The sequence below is a fragment of the Guillardia theta genome, assembly GCF_000315625.1.
Source record: "Guillardia theta CCMP2712 unplaced genomic scaffold GUITHscaffold_99, whole genome shotgun sequence".
In the NCBI taxonomy this organism is placed as follows: domain Eukaryota; class Cryptophyceae; order Pyrenomonadales; family Geminigeraceae; genus Guillardia; species Guillardia theta.
Window position 1 is genome coordinate 17505 of NW_005434575.1, and position 16763 is coordinate 34267.

Consider the following 16763-nt stretch of genomic DNA (forward strand, 5'->3'; position numbering starts at 1 on the left):
CAGCCCAAGCGCGAAGCCGGGCAGACAAGCAGCCTAAGGGTCAGGCAATCAAGCAACAAGCAGCACGAGCCCGAGCTTCGAGAGCTCTTCGTTGAGGGTAGAAACCTTCGCTCGTAGCTGACTAGCATGAAATCCATCCGTGCCGATAGGCAGGCCGCCAAGTGTAATCCCGCCAGTGACGACCTCGAAGTGAAGAAGTTGAGTCTTGAGACGGCGCTTAAGGCTCTTCTTCAGCTGCGAGAGATCAGGGTGTTGATGCCAGGAGGGGATGTAAACTTTCGACTCGCGAGGTTGAATCTCTAGCTTCAGATCAGCCAACATGTACTTCTTCAGAAGGTAAAACATAGCGGACGTAGCTGCAACGGCATCCTCGAGTGGACCGACAAGCACGACGTTGTCAGCATAGGCCAAGACTCGAACAGAGGGAAAAAGCTCTGCGATATGGAGGAGCAGGGGGTGGATACTGTGGCAGAAAAATACGCTGGAGGGGACATCGCCCTGACAGACGCCCGAGGTACACTGAACGGAGGCTGACTGACTTTTGTGAAAGAGTCAAAGGTCAGCAGAGTCTCCATAGTAGCTGGAGAGGTAGGAGGCGAACAAACGGAGATGCTCGCAAGAGGGCAAGCTTGCCCCTTCAGTGATGCTCCCATCAAAGTAGTCGCGTGGAGGCGCTCTTGTCTGGTGCCAGGCGCATGACGCCCTTGCGGGCGCAAGCACTTCTCGAGCCAGAGGACAGCTCCTCCTCGGACTTTGCCGGCTGTCGAGTCGCCCGAGGGGGAGTCTTCGCCGGAGGTCTCCGACTCCGATGGGGGAAACATCCAGAGTGGCGCCGACGATCGGCGCGGAGCTGGCGAGGCGTCTCCGTGCAACAACCAGCAGATGTACAGCTGCCCTGCTTCCTCCCCGGCATCGGTCGGGTCACGCCGGTCCTTGGGCATTGCCGCGGCGTCGCCGCCGTCACGGGCGGCTACCGCTGACTCGGCTACCGCTGACTCGGAGGCTAGCGAGGAGGACTACCTCGAGCGGTATCGTGTTCCTGTGTCCAGCCTCCCTCCGTCCGCTGCCGCCCAGGCGGACCCCCGGGCAACGCCGGCTCCTTGTCGGCGGCTGCCCTTTCTCCGTCCGCGGCCGCCCGCTTTGTGGCGGCAGCAGACGTCTCGACTGACAGTGGTCAGTCGGCTGCCTCCGGGTATCGCGTGTAAGGGATTTTCTTCCTCCTGCATGCTCCTGCTGCTTGTTGCTTGATTGCCTGCCCCTTAGGCTGCTTGTCTGCGCGGCTTCGCGCTTGGGCTGGCGATGCCGCGTCTGGGTGCCAGCAGTGCTGGTTCTTTTCGGGCTTGTGTTTTGTGTGTGATTGTGCAGCTTCTCGCTGTGGACTGTGTGCCAGGAGGTTTAGCTTGTTCCTGCTTTGTTTTGCTTGAGGCACTTTTTACCTTCTGCCAGTAAATCCTATGCAATCCTCATCATCACCGCGAGCGTGAAGGGGCAGGAGCGCTGACGCGGTTTGCGAGAGCTTCAGACAGCCGTCTCGATCCAGTCCGAACTGAATCGCTCGAGGGTGAGACGAGAGGAAGTGCTGGTCAAGACCCTCCGTCCGCTGCCGCCCAGGCGGACCCCCGGGCAACGCCGGCTCCTTGTCGGCGGCTGCCCTTTCTCCGTCCGCGACCGCCCGCTTTGTGGCGGCAGCGGACGTCTCGACTGACAGTGGTCAGTCGGCTGCCTCCGGGTATCGCGTGTAAGGGATTTTCTTCCTCCTGCATGCTCCTGCTGCCTGTTGCTTGATTGCTTGACCCTTAGGCTGCTTGTCTGCGCGGCTTCGCGCTTGGGCTGGCGGTGCCGCGTCTGGGTGCCAGCAGTGCTGGTTCTTTTCGGGCTTGTGTTTTGTGTGTGATTGTGCAGCTTCTCGCTGTGTGCCAGGAGGTTTAGCTTGATCCTGCTTTATTTTGCTTGAGGCACTTTTTACCTTCTGCCAGTGGCATTGTCGCCACTTAAAAAAACAACAGCGAAAGTAACCAGCACTGCTGGCAACTGAGGAGGACAGCTTGTTCCTGCTTTGTTTTGCTTGAGACACTTTTTACCTTCTGCCAGTAAATCTTCGTACACCTCGAGCGGTACCGTGTTCCTGTGTCCAGCTTCCCTCCGTCCGCTGCCGGCCCCGGCGGACCCCCGGGCAACGCCGGCTCCTTGTCGGCGGCTGCCCTTTCTCCGTCCTCGGCCGCCAGCTTTGCGGCGGGAGCGGACGTCTCGACTGGCATTGGTATTGGTCAGTCGGCTGCCTCCGGGTATTGGCGGCGTGTAAGGGATTTTCTTCCTCCTGCATGCTCCTGCTGCTTGTTGCTTGATTGCTTGACCCTTAGGCTGCTTGTCAGCGCGGCTTTGCGCTTGGGCTCCGGGCGATGCCGGGTCTGCTGACGGTTGCCAGCTGTGTGCCAGGAGGTTTAGCTTGTTCCTGCTTTGTTTTGCTTGAGGCACTTTTTACCTGCTGCCACCTCAAATGGATTTACTGCCAGTAAATCCATTGTCGCCAGCAGTGCTGGTTGCTGTGTGCAAGCCGGTTTAGCTTGTTCCTGCTTTGTTTTGCTTGAGGCACTTTTTACAGGTCAATGGATTTACTGGCAGAAGGTAAAAAGTTTCTGCCAGTAAATCTTCACTGTCAGCAGGGAGCCCACGTCTGGCGGTGCCGGGTCTACACCACTGGGGTGCTTGCTGCTGGTCCGAGCTCAGCGGCTCGCCTGCTTCCTCCCCGGCATCGGTCGGGTCACGCCGGTCCTTGGGCCCCATTGCTGCGGCGTCGCCGCCGTCACGGGCAGCTCCCGCTGACTCAGCGGCTACCCGGCTGACTCGGAGGCTAGCGAGGAGGACTACCTCGAGCGGTATCGTGTTCCTGTGTCCAGCCTCCCTCCGTCCGCTGCCGCCCAGGCGGACCCCCGGGCAACGCCGGCTCCTTGTCGGCGGCCGGCGGCTGCCCTTTCTCCGTCCGCGGCCGCCCGCTTTGCGGCGGCAGCGGACGTCTCGACTGACAGTGATCAGTCGGCTGCCTCCGGGTATCGCGTGTAAGGGATTTTATTCCTCCTGCATGCTCCTGCTGCCTGTTGCTTGATTGCCTGACCCTTAGGCTGCTTGTCTGCCCGGCTTCGCGCTTGGGTTGGCGCTGCCACGTCTGGGTGCCAGCAGTGCTGGTTCTTTTCGGGCTTGTGTTTTGTGTGTGATTGTGCAGCTTCTCGCTGTGTGCTGTGTGCCAGGAGGTTTAGCTTGATCCTGCTTTATTTTGCTTGAGGCACTTTTTACCTTCTGCCAGTAAATACACGTCGTTTTTCACTGGCTGATCGGCATGCCATGAAGATAGAAGTCGAGCATCTGATCGTAGCGATGCGGGAAAGCCTTGAGGGGATAGTAGCTCGAGACTCGCATCGGAGAGTGTCAAACTCTAGCAGGTCGAGGGGCGCGGCGAGGTACTGCGAATTTTGCCAACGGTGGTACTTCTCGAGGGCCCGGCCAGGTGGACAGAGAGGCATAGAGCACACAGCAACAAACGCCCCGCAAACAGGCGAAACACAAGACCGCGTTTGGTCGGCTCTTCGTTCCTCGGATGCCATGATGGACCAGGCTGCTGCTGAGGTCTTGAGATCATCGACCCGCGGACGGAGAATGGCAGCCGCCAATACGGCCGGAGCCTCCGGCGCTGCCTGCCCCCCCCCGGCCCGGTCCCGGCGCCTGAGGCAGCCGCTACACAAGGAGGCTAGTTCCAGGTATTCTGCTGCCAAGGCTCACACTCAAGGACACTGCTGGTGGGGTGCAAGCAGGCAAATGAGCAGCCGCATACCCTAGTGACGTTGAGCTCTGAGGAGGCAACCGACTCAAGAGACTTTCAGGTTTCATTGGACAAGAAGCCAGACATCACGGTCAAGGCCTCAAAGGTTATTCTCAGAGCTTCGCCTCCTTGCTTCCTATTCCAGCTGATTCCGAGCTAGACATATTTGGGAGTCCGAGGAGAGCGCGGACCTCGTCGCCTGTGAGCGTCTCCTTGTCGATCAGCTGACGACAGGGGTGAGGGGACGGGAAGGAAGGAGCACAGGCTCACATGCTTGGCGAGCAGATGAAGCTTATCCTCATGCTTCTTGAGGATCTTCTTGGCATTCTGATACGCCTGGTCGGTGAGTCTCTTCACCTCTGCGTCGATTGCCTTCCTGGTCTCTTCGCTGCGCTTCCAGTCAACAGAAAAACAGAGGAGAGGAAGAGGACCCAAGCTTCACCTGTAAGCCCCTTCCGAACTGTTTCTTCCTCCTCCTGTGAGATGCCTGTGCGCCACGTATCCCAATCGGTCGCTCATGCCCCATCGTTCCACCATGTTCATCGCTATCTGTGTCGCTTGCTCAAAGTCTGACGAAGCGCCGCTTGTCACGTTGTCGAGGCCGAAGATCAGCTCCTCAGCTACCCGCCCTCCCATGCACACGTCCATCTTCGCCATCATCTGCTTCTTGCTCCATGAGGTCTCGTCTTTGTCCGGCAGCTGCGTCACCATCCCCAGTGCCATTCCCCTGGGCACCACCGTCGCCTTGTGCACCGGGAGAGCTCCCTCTGTGAAGCAAGCTACGATTGCATGCCCTCCCTGCGCCACTCCTTTTACACCCCTCAACTCCTCCTCCTCTTCCTCTTCTTCAGCCCCTTCCCGTCCTCACCACCTCCCTTCCCCACTCAATTTCTTTGCAAGCAACCTCGTGGTATGCTGTCAGCTTCCTGCTCTCTTCGGTGATGACAGCGCTCTTTCTCTCGGCCCCCATCATGATTCTGTCTTTAGCGAACTCAAGATCCGCCATGCCCACCTGCCTTGACTTTCAGCGCGAGACCTGCCCCCCGCCTTTCTTCTCATACGCTCATTCCATGCCTCCTCCTCTCACTCTTGTTTTCCTTGTCGCCCTCCTCATCCCTTTCCCTTGCTGCTCCTCACCGTGGTCTTGTTGTCTTGCGAAGCCTTGATCGCAGCTATGTTTACGACGTTGGCTAGGTCAGCACCAGAGAAACCAGGGGTCCCTGAAGACCGTGAGAGGAGGCAGGAGAGACAAAGAGGATCAACGGACCTCGAGCGACGATCTCGACGTCAACGTGCGAGTCGAGGGGAACATTCTTGAGGTGAAGTTGAAGGATCTTCAAGGCGCGTCAGGGACAAGGCGAAAGGTTAAAGTTCATCGAGACGACCAAGAACGTGAGCGAAGCAAGAGAGAAAGTCAGAACGGACATGCAAAGCATCCAGGTCGGCAAGCACAAGCAGTTTGCAAAGCAGAGGACAAGATGAGAGAAAAGGGGAGGGGAACCTGAGTTCTGCCCTTCACGTCAGGGTTTGGAACGACGACGTGACGGTCGAAGCGGCCAGGACGAGTCAGAGCCTTATCAAGCACCTCCGGGAAGTTGGTGGCAGCGATGACCACAATGCCTCTGCCGATGCAGTCAAAGCAGCACATAGCAGACAAGAAAGGGAGAGAAGAGTAGAGCATGAGGGGTAGAAGAATCACTCGGAGGAGGAGAAGCCGTCCATCTCAGCAAGGAGCTGATTCAACGTCATCCGCATGTACTGCTGGTCCTTGGGGTTTCTGGTCGCTCCTGCGGCGCGTGAGCCGACAGAACAGACGGGAAGCGACACGAGAAGTCTGGCAAGAGGAAAGCGAGAGGAGTGGGGTCAAACAAGTGGATAAAGAAGAGGCGAGTGGAAGAGAGCAGGGCCATGAGCAAGTGCGACCGATGGCGTCGATCTCGTCGATAAAGATGATGCAGGGAGACTTCCGCTTGGCGGAGTCGAAGAGATCCCTGACCTGTTCATCTCTCAGTCCTTGACCCACTCCCCTCCTTCACCAACCCGTCGAGCGCCAACTCCGACGTACATCTCCTCGAACTCGGAGCCTGCGAGATGCTCGCGTCACTCGTCCTCTTCGTCCTCGTCCTCGTACCTGAGGCGTAGAAGAAGGGAACCCCCGCCTCTCCCGCGATTGCCTTCCACACCTTGAGGACATGAAACGTATCCGCTCTCTCACCTTGGCCAGCAGCGTCTTGCCTGTTCCGGGAGGTCCCATGAGGAGAACACCCTTGGTCATCTTGCCGCCTAACCTGCCATGAATGCTTCATCTGACAGCTCATGCTTCATCTTTTCCGCCTTTTGCTCACCTCGTAAACTTCTCGGGACTCCGCAAGAAGTCAACGATTTCCATAAGTTCAGCCTTGGCCTTGAGGCATGTCAGCGACGTTAGCAGGTCCTCGTTTGGCTCTCACTTCGTCGACACCAACTACATCCTTGAACGTTTTGCTGCTGTCCACCGCCTTTGCCACAATAAGCTCAGAGGCCTGAGCAGAAGCAATCCATCATCTCTATTTTCACCTGAGCAACGTTGGAGGAAGTTAAGCCGCGACTGATGCCGCGTTCCTCCATGATCGTGGTGATGCCAAGGAGAAGGAGATAACTGCGATCGACGTGAGCCCTCCCTTTCTTCTCTTCCTTCACTCACGCCATCGCTAGGGTTCTGACAGTGCGCCATATTTGCTGCTTGAATGAAGGCTCCGCCATGGAGATCAGCAGCGGATCCTTGGATGTACCTGAGCCAGGGGCAAGAGCAGCTAGAGAGGAGGTTTGCATTGAGGCTTAAGATACACTTCAGGCCATCTGCTCCATCCCTCTTCATCAAACAAGTCACCTGAAGGGAAGCGAGCATCGAACTGCCTGTCATCCTGCTGCCTGCTCGTGAGGTCTCGCAGCGAGTTCTCGTCGCTATGGAATTCAGGTGAGCCCAGACAACCAACGAGACTCCTCGAACCTCAAGCGCGCAACATCATGCAATGGCATCTTGTCAAGACGACCGAGAAGAACCTGAAGAGCAGTTGACGCTCACGCGCTACAAGTGAGGTTCTCTTACGAGGGCCTTGAGGTATTCTTTCAGCACTTCGTCATTTACAGCATATTTCTTCGATTCTATCCTTTTGATGACCTGCACCGATACAACATCACTGCCAGTGTCCGAGACTCACTAACTTACGGCTTCAGGGTCGTGATTGTTCAGCTTCTTGAGATACTCCGCTTGCCTGTTCCCCGTCAGCGCCTGACCTCAAGAGTTTTGTCGCACTTGTAAGGATCCGACGCGGACTTATCAGCTTCATCCTCAAGAGCTTGCAGATGTCGTTGTTGTGTCAGTCTGTCATCGTACCCAAGCAACATAGTTAATGGTAAGCGTGGACCTGATCGCGACTATTTCTTTTCGTACCTAGTGAAAAAGAAACGGGAATGAAGCAAGCCGATGGTCTGGTTCTGAAATGGCTTGAGAGTAACAGTGTGGTTCTGACATTGCTTGAGAGGGCTTCAAGTGCTTCAGCAATTCATCACCTGCTTTCGAGCCATTCCATGGCTCATGCTGATGGGCACTTGTCGTTGAACTGCACCTAGAACTTGGAAAGTTTTGACATGATCGTGGCGAGAACATCCTTGGCGCACTAAGAATCCTTTTCCAACCTTTTGGAACAGAGATCAGACGAGAGGCAGCGAGAGGAGAGGAGGGAGATGAAGGCGATCAGGGGATAGAGAACGATTGTCCTCAGCTGCGAGACTCTGGCACGACGAACCAGCAAAGGAAAGGAAAGGAAAGAAAAGACGGGGAAAGAGCTGACGGGGGAGAAGAGGGAGGGTGAGGAGGAGGGAGGATAGGAGGATAGGAGGATAGGAGGCAGGAGCAGGGTCACCTTGGCTCGCAGCTGCTTCAGCACTTCTCTTCCTCCCCGCATCGCCCCCATCATGCCGCAGCCGCGCATGACCAGCGATCCCTTGAAGCCTCACTTTTATGATATTTTATAACCTAAACGCACCATAATTATAGTGCTGTAACGATATCCGTAACGATCTTTGCGCCTACCCCAATGCTGGCGCGATTGTTGTTTCTCTTGCCGGCTCTTTCCGCGGCCTTCGCTCCACATGCTCTCACCGGCTCGTCATCTCTTCCGCGGCAAGGCCTTGCTCTGAGGGGCGTGTGCATGTCTGCAGGTCAAGAATCCATGTACCACAAGATTGAGACCATCTTGCAAGAGGGACTGAACCCTGTGAGTTCAGTAGCAGCGCTAGCGTCTGATGCTAGATGACACAGGCTTTCAAGCCTCTGATAGCCTTTTTCAGAGTAAGATGATTATTACAGACAATTCGCATATGCATGCTGGGCATGCCGGTGTGCAAGGGAGAAGCGGGGAAACACATTTTGCGGTTGAGGTTGTGAGCGAAGCATTCGTTGGTACGAGTAAGAGTCTCTGTGTTTGTTGTTGAAGTATCTTTAGGCCTTCGACCTGTCCAGCGTCACCAGCTTGTTTACCGTTTGCTCTCTAAGCAGATGGAAGGTAGCGAGCAAGTGTATTTCCACCTCCAGACACAGAGAAACTTGACCTCAAGCAGGTGGTATGGAGAATGGAGGGATTCATGCACTGCAAATTCAAGCTCGCACTCCCGAAGAATCCCAATCATGAAATTCAATAAAAGATGGGGAAGGATAAACTGTCAATGTTTGCTGACGTTAAGTTGGCTGATTGTTGTTAATTCGCTAATCATAAGAAGTAGCGAATTTTGGGGCTGCGGTTGTAAAAATCTGTTCGGCTTGTATTTGAAGCCTGGAGAGTACTGAGAGGAGCTCTTGCGAAGATGTTGGATGAGACTGCAGCAGTCTGACAACAAGTCACCTGCGCATCGCCATGGGCACAGTAGATACCTCGTCTTTGCAAACCTCTTGGCCAACACCTGCAACCGCATCGACTTATGTGCTACCATGACAAAAAGCAGCATGTTACGAGTTCTAGCTGATGTGAAGCCCGAGTTCAACGAAAGCGATTGATTCCTAATAGTCGAGTCAGGTCTCGACGCGTCTCCTTTCGCCTGCCTGTTTCTCGCCACCATCAGCAGCAGTCGCATCATGTCTCCACGCTTATTTTCAGCTGCCTGTCAACATGTAAGAGGTTTTCGTCCAGTGCTTCTGCTAGAGTAGAGCCAGCGTAGCACACCACGAGTAAAGGAGTCTTGCTCGCTCGGTTTGTGGCTTGTAGATCTGCTCCATACCTATCATACAGTCGTTCAGCATTGGTGTAACGATTTGCATTTAGAACCTCAAGAGCACGGACGCTGCATCAATGCTCCCTGCAAAGGCTGCAGCATGAAGTGCTGGAAGGGCTTCAAAGTCAGATGGCGGAAAATTCCAGTGAACAATTCGGTACGTGTCCGTTGTACAGCATCCTTCGCATCCACAAGGCTTGGGTTCGAACGGAGAATCTCTTCGCATTTGGCAGAGTCGTTTGACAAACATGCGGCATGCAGGGCGAGGACTTCTTGCTGTCGCCTACTGCCTAACCCCTGACTCTCAGCTTTCGTCTCTTCTGTCCTCTCAGGAACTTTTTTGACGATAATGTTTGGCTTTGTTTCTGCAACGTTGCATGAAGTGCAAGATTCAAAGCACTTCTGCATCTCTACCAAGTTCTCCATGCTTGAACTATCTTCTCCTGGCTTCGTTCTCTCCTCTCCTCACCCTCTTCTCGTATCTTTACACACTTGCCCACGCTTGAAACTTGAAAGTTTTGAAATCGGAGAACCTACCCCTCCCCCCACTTTAAGATGTACCCCACCCCACCATATACCTCTAAACACCCCTACTTTATCATTGAAATCCACCCCTCCCTAACATGCTATAGAGTTGTGCGACGAAGGAGATGCGGAGAAGGAGAGAGGAAGATTGAGATGAGAGAAAGGAAGAGGACATGATTAGGAGACAAGAGTGACAGAACATGAAGAATGTAGGCCAAGATCTATTCATTCGAATCGATTCAACTCATTGCAGTGAGCACACGTATGCTAGATCAGCACGGCTAGCAAGAAGCAATGCTGAGTAGGAGCGAAAAGCAAGCAAGCTTTGGCGGCAAGGGAGGGTCATTCTGATACTAAATAGTTGGATCCGACGTTGCCTGCATCCTTTGCGTCCAGTGCAATCAGAAAACCCTTCTCGAGCTTCCTTGCAAACCGATCGCCATCAAAGATTTCGCCATCTCTTCGCAAGTTTTTGAAAGCTTCTCTTGCACGGGCATTTGCTGCTGATGGCCTTGCCCTCACCCAGGCTCGCGTCAGGTCGACGTAGTCGTGCGGGTCCCTGGCTATGGCACATCCGAGTCGAGAGGCGAGCAAGAGGGAGGCTGAGGGCGATCGATGTCAGTTCCCCTTGCAAGAAGCCACGCACCCTCACCTGTCACTCGTGACGCAAGACTCGTGCCCGGCAGAGCGACGATCGGGACTCCAGACCACAAGACATCCACTGCGATGGTGTGAGCGTTGTAGAGCCTTGTGTCTAAGTAGACGTCCGATAAAGAGGTCCTCCTCATATGATCTCTCAGCGATGCTGTTCGATTCATAAAGATGATTCTCGCACTTGAAATGTTCTTCTGCTTCACAACTTGCAGGATATTTCTGCGTGCGGCTTGGTGGTACTGATACTTGACAAAGAGAAGAAATGATTGAGGGACAGACAACAGAATATGGAGCCACAAGTCCAATATGTCTGGAGTGATCTAGGAGACAAGTCACAATGACCATCGGAGACAAGTTTACCTTAAAGAAGGCGTTGAAACAGGCGAGGAGGACCCCGCTAAGCGGCAGCGAAAACTCTTGGCGGGTCGGTGGAGAAGAGAACCCTTGAGGCATGAGATCCTTCTGGTTGTTGATGAAGTGCGAGCCTGAGGCAAGATCAGGAAGGGTTTGATTCTGAGAGTCAAACCGGGCAGTACAAGTACTCTCTCGGATAGAGTTGCGGCATGCAGGTCAGGAGGTGTCGCTACCCGATCGGTGACGAAGAGATCGATCGAAGGTCCTCCAGTGGTGGCAGCGTAGACCATGTTAACCTGAACCTCCGTCATGAACACCATCTCCCTCTCCCTTCCCCTCCTGCACTCATTTCGATTGCCTGCATTTTTCCAGGTCGATAGATGAAAATTCCATGTCTATGATTGAGAATCATTCCAACAAGATCCACCAGAACGTCAATCTTCCAAGGACAAGAAAAGTCAGAGATGCGTGCAGGAAATGAGAACAATACCTCATGCTCGTTGATTTTGATCGCCATGTGGTAGTCTGACGTGTTGCTGAATTCAATGGCGCAAACTCGTTGCAGGTCGATGAACTCATCGGTCTCGGACAGGATCTGAAGACCATCATATGTCACCCAGCACGCGGGTCATCCCAGCACGCTCACTCTATCAACGTCCTCCTCCGAGTCCTTGTGATGATGCCCGTAGATGGCAAAACTGTAAACTTCAAATCAAATAGAGACGACATGTAGAGGCTCGTTCCTCTTCACTTCAAAGCGAGCTCTGTCGTGTGACCTCAACAACCCGCTCACCAATCCTGGTGGGAGTGATGGTCAGCAGATGTTGGGAAACAGTTGACAACACCGTTGAGGTTCCTGGTGGGACTGAAGTTGAAGCTAACGTATCCCACCCTCACTCGACGTTTCGGGCCCAGCAACGAGGACGAGAACTTGGCGACTTTGGAAGGGAACTGCGACTGACGAGACAATAGCTTCCAGTACGTGGAGGCTACCTAGGGTAGGGTGAGAGAGCGAGCAGCTGCTGAGAGATGTACTTGTTTGCGGAGCTCGTCGGAGATAGGGGCTCTCATCCCTTGCGACATGCTCATGATGTCCTGTGGCTGGTCAGGGAGGAAGGAAGCTTTTAGAGCTGCCTCAAGCACCCTCCTTCCTCGCTCCCAGTCGGCGAAGACACAAGCTTGCTGCAAAGCATCCCACCAACGAAACAAAAATTCCAATGAGGTCGCACAGGAAGTGGGCGATTCGTGATCGTCAAGCTGGCAAAGAGCTTTCATGCCTCGCGTGAGGGCCACGTAAGCTCCGTGAGCATCATCTTGCGCGACATGAAACCATGCGAGGCCTTCATACGCCACTTGTGTCTGCCCAAGGGTGGCGAGCTCGAAGCTTGTCCTTGCCTTCCATCTCCAGTCATCTCCCGCGTTCTCACGCAGACTTGCTATGGCATAACCAAGATGATAGTGCGCGGCCGGCAGGCGGGGCCTCAGCCTTAGGGAAGTCTTGAAGCATCGGGCTGCGAGGTGATAGAGCCCCCACGTCCGGTCAGTCGCCCTCTGCAGCAGCGCTACTCCCCGATCATGCCATTCGTCCCACTTGACCAGCTGATGACCTTGCACTCGTATCCCCCAGCTGCTCACGTCGCCCATCGGAGCCTGTGGGCACGACGGGAGCACAAGCGAGACATTGGTAGAGTGCTGAGCACGTGCTGAATGAGGGGCGGAGAGGAGGAAGAGAAGGCTGGCGAAAGAACACAGAGAATGGGAGGATACAAAACGAGCGGCACCGGAGGGCACACTGATGGCAGGATAAATGAGTGCAGACAAGCGGAATGGGACGAAGCAAATGACGAGGAGGAGGAGGAGGAGGAGGAGGAGGAGGAGGAGGAGGAGGAGGAGGAGGAGGAGATGAAGATGGTGATGGCAGTGGTTGTGGAGGAGGTGAAAGGCGGGTTCAACGTTTATGCTGAGAGGAGCGAATAGTTCTTGGAGCCCCATGCATGGCACAGCAGTAGCAGCCCAAGGAGTACATGAGGACACTATCTTCTATTCAAGTAGATTGAAGATTGCTGTCCTTATTTCAAGCCTAAAGACATTCCGAGGCAGACTTGTGGTCGAACTAAACTATTTTTTTAAAAAAGAGGACGATCCCTACCACGCCATTTTGAAAGAGATGGCGGCGCAAGGAAAGACGAGGAGTTGAACATGGCAAGAGGGAGCGAGAAAGAAGACTTCTCTCTTCGAGATGAACAATCTCATGAAATATCGTCGCTAGATCGACGACTGAATCGAGCAATGTTCGTCCGGTCTGTTAGTGAAGGGATTTCGTCTCAAGTAGTTCAGAAGTGCATCTTGAGGTCGTACGAGGAGGAACACCGTCTTGTGCAAGAGAATGCCAGGCTTGCTTGCGAAGTTGAAGGGTTGAAGGCAAATGTCCGATCAGAAGAAGTTTGGAGATGTCAAATCAAAGACATTCGAGAACGAATGGCCCTCTACACGGAGGTCATGGACGGTAAGTGCGATGCTCTAGAGGAAGGCACACAAAGGCTTGGCTGTCAGCTGAGATCGATATCCGACTGCCTGTCTGAGTTTATGAGCCACTTCTCTTGGATGCAGTTGGAAAACTATCAGCTCAAGCAGGCTGCTGAAACGTCTCAGCTGAAGGTTGCGAGTCTTGAAGCTCGAGCGGTAGAAGCTGAAGATCAACTCAGACAGGCGATGATGCAGCAGGAGGAGCGTCGCCTTAGCAACATCGACGTGGAGGCTCTTGAAAGACAAGTAGAAGAGAAAGACGCCAACATCGCCCGCCTGCTTCATGCCTGCGATACCAAAGACGCGCAACTCGCTTGGATTGAAGCTGCAAGAGTGGCCGGGGCGCAGGAGCGTGAGGCTCTGGCACGGGCCGTGAAAGAGCTTGAACATCATCAGCTGGCGCACTCTAGGTTGGAGGAAAAGAGGAGGGAGCTAGAGGAGCGGGAGACGAGGCTCAACACTCAAGTCGCAGCGCTGAGCGAGGAGAACTCGCGACTGAGAGATGAAGTGGCGGACATGCAGCACGAGAAGCTCAAGGAAGAAAGACGAGGAGCCGAAGTGAGAGAGAAGCTGATCCGATCTGAACAACACCTCCAGGACAAAGAAAAGCAAGCAGAGGAGGCGATGAGCGGTTGGGAAGAGGGACGAAGGCGGCAAGTTGAGTTACAGATCCAAGGAGAGAAGAGAGAGGAGGAGTTACAGAGGCTGGCAGCAGATCTAGATGAGCAGAAGAGAAGAACACGCGAGCTTGAGTCCCTCTTGTCGACATATGAGAAGAAGGAGAAGACGCTTGAAGAGCGCTGTCAAGTCTCCCTTCGACTTCTCTCTGACCTCACCGATAAGTTGAAAAAGACAGTGAGGGAAAAAGCGGAGCTGGAGGAGGCGCAGGGGAGCCTGGAGGAGAGGGTGGCGGAGGAAAGCTCTTCTCTCTTTGAGCAGCTGAGGCGAAGAGAAGGAGAGATCCGAAGGATCACTGACCAGCTGCTGGACCTGCAGGTCAAACTCCAACGAGCGCAGGAGGGCTACGACAAGCTGTCGGTGGTCTGCAAACTGAACGATCAGAAGCTGCTGGAGAAGGAGGAGGCGATGGTGGCGCTTGCCCTCAAGGCTGAACATGCTCTCCTTGCCTCCGCCAAGTCTGAGAGCCTGGCAGCTGCTGAGCTGGCGAGCAGGAGGAGCGTCTCTCAACAAGTCGCGCGCCTCTCTATGGCCCTCGAAGAAGCGACTGAAGCGAAGGAGGCGAGGCAACGAGAGGCGGAGGAGGAGCGCGAGCGAAGTCGCTTCTTGCTGCATCAGCTGACTGAGAGCGACCTCGTCCGACAAGCCTACCAGCAGGAGAAGCTCCGACGTGAAGCAGCAGACACAGAGACGCGCGCGTGTCGAAATGAGCTGACAAGGTTGCAAGAGAAGGTCGACGCCCTCATAGCCGATAATCACATGATGGAAGCGACAAAAAAAGACCTTGCAGGTTGCTCCTGCTCTTCTTCCTCCTGCTCTTCTTCCTCCTGCTCTTCTTCCTCCTGCTCAATGAGCTTCTCAAGCTCCTTCTGCTCCTGTTGGTCTGACAAACTTCAAGGTGCGAAGTCAAAGATCGACGAAGTGGAGAAGAACAACAAGGAGATGAGCGAAGCCTTGAGAAAGACTCGAGAGAGACTCGAGGCGACTGAGAAGAAGATGAAGGAGGTGAAGGATATGAAGCAGAGGCGCGAAGAGGAGGTAACAAGGTTGCGGCATCAACTGTTGACGTTTCAAGAAGCGGACAAGAACAGGAAGGAGGAGGTCCAAGAACAATCTAACAAGGTACAGGAGCTTGCAAAGGCGACGGAGGAGATGAAGTTAAGGCTGAAAGCAAGCGAGACAGCTCTGACCAAGGCGAAGGGAGAGAACTCAGCGTTGATGAAGGAGTTGGAGGACATAGGGAGGAGGAAGAAGGAGACGCAGAGCAAGTTGGAAGCAGAGCAGGCGAGGAGAAGGAAAGAAATGTCAGCGATGGAGATTGAGATGCATAAGACTCAGCTGCGACTTGAACATTCTTTGTTGCGGTCTAAAATCAAATCAAGCAAGTCGATGACGTGAGAGGAGCGGATCCAATGCGAGGATGTGAATGAAGGCAAAACTAAACCCCGAACTTCAAATCTTCAAACGCATGTTCTGTGTGCTTTCACTTGTCTTGGTCGTCAGCATCATCTTCTTCTCTCTCATCCTCGTGGTACTCAGTCAGCAGACGCGAGTCTGGCAGTCTGATCAGCTTCACGCGCGAGTCTTTCTGTCACCTTTACCGGCGTTTCCTAGAGGTTCAACTCGTGACAGACCGGAAGGATCGTCGAGAATCAAAGAGACTTGAAGCTTCTTCATCTGCCACAAGTGAGTCGGTCTGTGAGATTCTCTCTCTCTCCCTATCAAATGCAGCGTCTTCCCACCTCTCTCCTGTTTTTGTTGTTCCCTTACTAGTCAAATTTGTTTTCCCTCCCCTCCCCTCCCCTTCCTCCCTCCTATTCCATGGCTTTATCCTCCTATCTGGTCTAGTCTGTGCCTCATTCTCCTCTTCCCCTCATCTCACCAGTGTTTCATCCATCTTGTCTACGAAGTTCACAAGTTTCTTCGCAAACTCGTTCTGTCCTGCGCTGTCTCCTCCCGTGAACAATGCCGTCCTCTTCAGCGCTTCCAGAATCTGACAAACTTTCAACCCTCCGTCCCCTCGTTACTCCCGCTCGCCTTCTCCTCGTTTACTTCTCTTACTTTGAAACTCCTTCCAACTCCCTCCCGCCCTCACCTCTTCTGCTTCCAATGCCTCTCACTGCCTGCAAGCTTCTTCATTGCTACTTTGATCCTCTTGCCTTCTCCCGCAGTTCCTCACCCGTCACTCTCCTGTATTCACCGACACGCACTCAACCTCTCGCCTCCTCTCCTCTCCTCTCCTCTCCTCTCGCCTCCTCTCGCCTCCTCTCGCCTCCTCTCCTCTCCTCTCCTCTGACACATGAACCCCCTTCCTCCTCCCCTCCCCTCCCCTCCCCTCCTCCCCCCTCCCCTGCTCTCCCCTGCTCTCCCCTGCTCTGCTCTGCTCTCCTCTTCACTTCCTCTATCTCGTCCACAACCTGCCCAAAGAGCCCTTCGATAGTTGTGAAACTTGATCCCATGCTCCCCTGCTGCAACTCGAGCTCCAGCTCAGGGATCTGTAACTTGGTCAAAGAAGAAGGAAACGAGGGGAGAGGAGGAAGGGAGGGGAAGTGGAGAGTAGGAGAGGATGGGAGAAGGGGAATAAGGGAGGAAAGGAGGAAGGGGGTTCATGTTTCATCGGCTCGCTGCTCGCACCTTTAGCGACGCTTCTGAAGTTTTCAGCACCATCCTGTCCCAGTCGAGCGGGCAGGAGACGTTCAGTACGATTCGCACTCGTTTATCCCCTGTCTCCCCTGACTTGACCTGTTCGCCCGTCAGACAAGCCAGACTCTCGGTGCCCTCACGTCTGTGCTGCGATACCCACAGTTGTCGCAAACGAAGGACATGATGATGATCTGCAGCTCTTCTTTGAGATCAAGAAGCCTGGAGAATGTGGTGGAGGTTGAAAAGAAGATGGCATATGATGATGATGATCAGGAGGAGGAGGAGGAGGAGGAGGAGGATGAGGAGGAGGAGGAGGAGT

General features: G+C 54.3%; 5 protein-coding genes across 5 annotated transcripts; 2 read left to right on the plus strand and 3 right to left on the minus strand.

Annotated features, from left to right (window-relative positions):
- Window positions 1-3927: 3927 nt before the first annotated feature.
- Window positions 3928-6625, minus strand: GUITHDRAFT_89772 (hypothetical protein; the record flags this gene model as incomplete). The annotated part of the gene is made up of 16 exons (XM_005824016.1): window positions 3928-4038; window positions 4085-4190; window positions 4257-4612; window positions 4719-4826; window positions 4952-5034; window positions 5082-5148; window positions 5316-5436; window positions 5514-5601; window positions 5738-5810; window positions 5855-5898; window positions 5946-5988; window positions 6030-6102; window positions 6160-6218; window positions 6265-6312; window positions 6371-6452; window positions 6498-6625. The coding sequence occupies 16 exons, from the start codon at window positions 6623-6625 to the stop codon at window positions 3928-3930; spliced, it is 1590 nt and encodes a 529-aa protein (XP_005824073.1).
- A 1247-nt stretch (window positions 6626-7872) lies between these two features.
- GUITHDRAFT_97357 (hypothetical protein) lies at window positions 7873-8505 on the plus strand. The gene is made up of 3 exons (XM_005824017.1): window positions 7873-8258; window positions 8302-8361; window positions 8417-8505. The coding sequence occupies exons 1-3, from the start codon at window positions 8102-8104 to the stop codon at window positions 8485-8487; spliced, it is 288 nt and encodes a 95-aa protein (XP_005824074.1). The 5' UTR covers window positions 7873-8101; the 3' UTR covers window positions 8488-8505.
- Window positions 8506-9931: 1426 nt separating this feature from the next.
- On the minus strand, window positions 9932-12241 carry GUITHDRAFT_145209 (hypothetical protein; the record flags this gene model as incomplete). Its single annotated transcript, XM_005824018.1, has 8 exons — window positions 9932-10152; window positions 10242-10563; window positions 10604-10728; window positions 10770-10893; window positions 11088-11192; window positions 11244-11295; window positions 11391-11590; window positions 11633-12241. 8 exons carry the CDS (start codon window positions 12239-12241, stop codon window positions 9932-9934), a joined length of 1758 nt encoding a protein of 585 aa, XP_005824075.1.
- Window positions 12242-12886: 645 nt separating this feature from the next.
- Window positions 12887-15199, plus strand: GUITHDRAFT_116674 (hypothetical protein; the record flags this gene model as incomplete). Its single annotated transcript, XM_005824019.1, has 2 exons — window positions 12887-14591; window positions 14700-15199. 2 exons carry the CDS (start codon window positions 12887-12889, stop codon window positions 15197-15199), a joined length of 2205 nt encoding a protein of 734 aa, XP_005824076.1.
- An 85-nt stretch (window positions 15200-15284) lies between these two features.
- GUITHDRAFT_116675 (hypothetical protein) lies at window positions 15285-16626 on the minus strand (the record flags this gene model as incomplete). Its single annotated transcript, XM_005824020.1, has 6 exons — window positions 15285-15355; window positions 15403-15478; window positions 15684-15794; window positions 16219-16296; window positions 16436-16543; window positions 16585-16626. 6 exons carry the CDS (start codon window positions 16624-16626, stop codon window positions 15285-15287), a joined length of 486 nt encoding a protein of 161 aa, XP_005824077.1.
- Window positions 16627-16763: the final 137 nt, after the last annotated feature.